Source organism: Arachis hypogaea, chromosome 13 (genome assembly GCF_003086295.3).
Source record: "Arachis hypogaea cultivar Tifrunner chromosome 13, arahy.Tifrunner.gnm2.J5K5, whole genome shotgun sequence".
In the NCBI taxonomy this organism is placed as follows: Eukaryota; Viridiplantae; Streptophyta; class Magnoliopsida; order Fabales; family Fabaceae; genus Arachis; species Arachis hypogaea.
In genome coordinates this window covers 144,084,569-144,089,288 of record NC_092048.1, presented here as the reverse complement: position 1 = coordinate 144,089,288, position 4,720 = coordinate 144,084,569, and the positions used below count along the sequence as shown (strand labels likewise).

The following is a 4,720-nucleotide window of genomic DNA, read 5'->3' as shown; positions in this document are numbered from 1 at the left end:
ATATCCAATAATCAAACATAAAAAGTACGGATATTGATCTCACTTAGTTTTTTTTTTGGTACCATTAACTTTATAAATAGAGTTAAAATTAAATATGAGAGAGAGAGAATTAAAGAGTGAAATATCACAATTGACACCATCTAGATTTTTCCAGTTTTTTCTTTACTAGAGAGGATCCACTCCCCTACTTACACCCAAATTAAGGAATGAATGTGATTACGGCAGAGCTTGAACCAAGAGGCAGAATTAAATGCCTCACAAAGAGTTGCACCTAGTTTGAATTCTGTGTTAAGCTCAGAAAATGGAACATAAAACCCATAAGAGATAAGACTAATAGCGTGTATTGTGTAAGACCAAAAATGTACGCACTCGAAGAATATTGTTTAGCAACAAGGCTAAGAAGAAACTCCTCAATATCTTAGGCACCTTGTTTTTTCCAAGAGCCTTGGGCGATTTTTCTCTAATAATATAATAACATCAGCAACCAAAACAATCATCTACTACCTTTCTAAAGTCGATTACACCAGTCTACGGCAAACTGGAAGAAATTCTTAACCAGCAAGATTCTCATTAATACGTTTCCACTATCAAATTCATATTTACAGACAGAGTGGAGGCGAGTGAGCAAAGTGCCTCCATCATTTTCCTATCATCAAAACATGGGCAGTTTTATAAACACCAAAAATCAAAATATGATCAATGTTAGTAACCCCACATAAGTCAAAAGATTTATAAACAGTCCTCTCCACATAGCTTAACAAATATTTTTTTCTTTGAAACAATGGAAACACCTTTGTCCAAACCAACGGGGCATCTGCACTCAAGTCACACCCCTGTATATGGCACCGGGTCGAAGATCATCCATGTTATCAATATTCCTATAGCCGTCAAATTCTCTTAGAGATGTCCAACCCCGGCGAGTCAAAAAATCACGATAATCGTCTTCTGTATAGAAGATCTTCTCTTCAGTATGCACAGGGATATGGTCAGACTCGTCATACAGACACACTTTAATGGCCATTCCTGCAACCAATATGTTTTGGTTACAACCACCATACATATCCGGGTTATAAAACGAAGGGGAAAAAGTACTTATAAAATTTTATCAGCATCTGGTGCTTTCTGTGATGGTTTCCCAGAAACATCCAAATGATCTCACAAACACAATACACAGACTTCAAAATTTTGAACCAATGGCTTCAGATGGCTGCCAAAAAAAAAAAAAAAAGAGATTAAATTACCTTCATCAAGGTGAAGAGTATAATTTCCTAAAGGCATGTCGCGGTCAAGACTTCTGATTATCTGGTCCTCATCCTCCAACCAAAATGCACGTTTAGTTCTCAGTCGGAAAGCAGCTCTTATGGCCTCCTTGATGGCTTCTGAAGCACCGTCAATACCTATTCTTCTCGTATAATCACCCCATTTGACAGATATAACCCTTCCACAACATGACTGGCCCTCTTCACCTACCAAGGTACAAGCAGGTAGAAATAAGGATATAATTACTTTTCCAAAACGAGGGGGAAAAGGTTTACGAAAGTTATATATTATCTCATTTCCCTGGTAATCAAGCTCACATCATTGAACCACAAAACTTCACATAACTTACTTACCATTTCCAGGAGTTTCTCTCCAATTCCAGGGAGGAACGCCACTAGCTGCGACAGCCTCAGCTGTTGTAATGGCAAGGGGATGCCCATCATGATCCAAACGTCTCTCAAGATTGAGTGTTGGTCTTCCAGTAGCTGAATGGCAGGTTATTGAGTATCAAGATGATTACAGATATAATAAAGTGGTAACAACTATTATTGAACGAATGAAGATGGAGAACATTCAGATAAGCACCCCAGTTCTTAAATGGTGATTGCTAAATGCAGTCAATTTTTTGTCCCCCACCGAAACGCTAATGAATTAGATAAACATTAGTTTGGCCATAAAAGCAACAATGCACATGCAATATATAATTTAGAAAAACTGATGAGTAATATGTGATATGTGATACGAATACTTCAGTTGAGTCTATGATCATATAATTACCTCCTTACACATTAACCTATACAGAAAGATATTCCTTCCTACACTTCATAGTTTGAATTTTGATTCAGCAACAAGCCCCCAAAGTAAAACTGCATTACTTATCCCACTATCCCTATAATAAAAATATAAACTAGAAATGCAAACACCAGATGCTAAAAGTTAGTCAGGGGTAACAGGCACTGCATGCGACTACATCACCATATTTATTTAATCCAGTTTAGAATTCTATGTACATGCTTCAAGACACAAAGATGATGCATATGCTAGCTACTCACCGGTAATTAAATATAACTAAAAAGACAGGATTATGCATGGATTCATAACCAAACATTCATCAGCCACCAAATACGAAGTGGCAAATTGAACAAAATATAAGCAAGAAATAAACATAATATAACATACCTTCAACTGGACCAAAAGAGATGCTGGTATCCTCAATACCTACATGGAGACATAACCAGTCAAATAAACTGTTTTTAAAATACACAAGGCTGGAGTTGTAGGCATGACAGACATTCAAAAGACATGATCCACAAATGGCTACTTTGGACATTTACGAAGGCTTCACCAATCTAATAGTTATCAAGGATATGTGAGGTAACCCACTTGTGAACCCTTAAATTGTTGGGATCTACAGTGTCGTAGCATTTCCCTGCTAAAAATCATAGGCACAGAATACACCTCGTATATTCAACCTAAGAATGGACCAAGGTTCATCATGCACGGGTACATAGTATATCACCCAAGATGTGAATGTGAATGTGAATGTGAATTGCAAGGCAACTTGTTGCGATGTATCAACTATGTGAATGTGAATGTCCACATTTCCACTGCAATAACATTTAGCACTACTTTCATAAAATCCACCTGCAACGCATTTAATGATTCAAGACATATAACTAATCTAGTTAAATGAACCTGACAGCAAAAAGTCACTTGCAAGTGCACATTATGAAGATCAAAAGTTTCCATCAGAGAACCAATGATACAGTGAGGAAGAAACATAAAAGCATAAGAAGGAAAAAGGGCACTGGATAATTGGATATGTTCAGTAGTTAGCTGAGTATCTAACCAAAACTAAAAGAAAATAGATTGAATTCCAACAGAGACAGGCTACCCAAAACGCTTTGACTTGTAAATTATAATTATCATTTTTGCATTATGCCCCTTGTTCAGCTAGTATAACAATGCAAGCAAAAGTCTTTTTCCTCAAAACCACACCCAAACCCATGAATTAGCAAAAAGATCATACCTTTATCAGTGAATTGCATGAAAGATTCAACTTTGTGATTAGATGGTGGAGGCGGTGGAGGAGTGGGGCTCTTATACTGCACGCACTTGCTCCTATCCCTCAAAATCTCCTCAATCTCCTTGTAATACGACATCTTCGCGGAGCCACTCCCTCCGCCGCCGCCACCTCCTGCTGCGCCATCATTGTGCTTGGCCTTCTTGAACTCCTTCAAGAGGTTCCTCCACTTGTCGGTGCACATGGTCGGCGAGCGATCGAAACCCTTATCCCTCATCTTGGAAGAAATCTGCTCCCACAAGTGCTTGTTGGACTTAGAAGTGTTGAAAAGGGCGTCCATTTCTCGCCGGAGCGCGATCAGGGTTCGAGTCTCTTCGTGGACCCACGTCTCCGCGCGCTTCTTTGGCGCCTTGATCTCAACCTCAGGGTCTTCGCCGCCGCTGCTGTCACCCAGGATCATCTGCTGCTGCTGGTGGGACGGCGGAGGAGGTAGGTCCGCCGCGCCGTTGGAGACGACCTCGATGATCATGTCACGCGTGCTGCTTTCTTCCTTATAGAAATCTATGGGTCGGGGTTTTTCCGACAAGTACATGTTGCTCTTTATGGGGAGTGAGTTCAATGGTGTTCGAATTCAAAGGTGGTGGTGGTTGGTGTTGGTTGGTAGTGCATTCGGTTGGAATTGAAATTTGAATTGAAAACAAAAATGAAAATGAAAAATCAGTGCTTGAATTATGTGAAGTTTAGGAAAAGGAAAAAGGGATTTGTAGAAGGGAAAGGGAAGGATTGGGGGAGAGAGAGCGTCAAACGTAAGCTTTGTTTTTGTTGTTTTGTTTATTTCGGTGTGACAGACATGTACTTCTTTTTTTTTTCTTTCTTTTTTTTCTCTCTCACTTCACTTGCTTCTTGAAAATTAAGTGCAATAATATTTACACTACCCATTTAGACATAGCTTTGTATCCTCTTACTTTAAAAAATGACATCACAGATGACTGTGATTGATTTCTTCTTTGTTCATAGTTCTTACTTAATATGCTATTGAAAGATTGAGTGTGTCTATATTCGTGGATGATCTTTTCTTTCTTTAAATACATGTATACAGGCTAGGATGAAGAATTTTAATGGGTTGACAATGAAATGCCCAGATGAAAAATGTAATTGTTTAAAAAATTATAAGCAAATGATTCACTTCAATCAAATATAAATATTTAATAAAAAATTCAATCACTAATATAATTTATTACTTTTTATAAGTATTTTTAGTTATTAATCTAATTTTTTAATTTAATAATTTAATAATATATTTTTTATTTATATTTTTAAATATTATTGTCTATTTATGATAAAAAATAATAAATTTTATTAATTTTTTTACGTTTTTAATTTAATTTTTCGGTTATGATATATATGCCTTTTGGTTTTTCCATTATTGGATCTTTT

The 4,720-nt window shown here is 37.2% G+C and overlaps 1 protein-coding gene across 1 annotated transcript; it reads right to left on the bottom strand.

Moving 5' to 3' along the window:
• Nucleotides 1–529: 529 nt before the first annotated feature.
• LOC112792563 (trihelix transcription factor GT-4) lies at nucleotides 530–4,309 on the bottom strand. The gene is made up of 5 exons (XM_025835843.3): nucleotides 3,290–4,309; nucleotides 2,440–2,478; nucleotides 1,614–1,745; nucleotides 1,242–1,466; nucleotides 530–1,023 (listed from the first exon to the last, which is right to left on the bottom strand). Exons 1-5 carry the CDS (start codon nucleotides 3,873–3,875, stop codon nucleotides 821–823), a joined length of 1,185 nt encoding a protein of 394 aa, XP_025691628.1. The 5' UTR covers nucleotides 3,876–4,309; the 3' UTR covers nucleotides 530–820.
• Nucleotides 4,310–4,720: the final 411 nt, after the last annotated feature.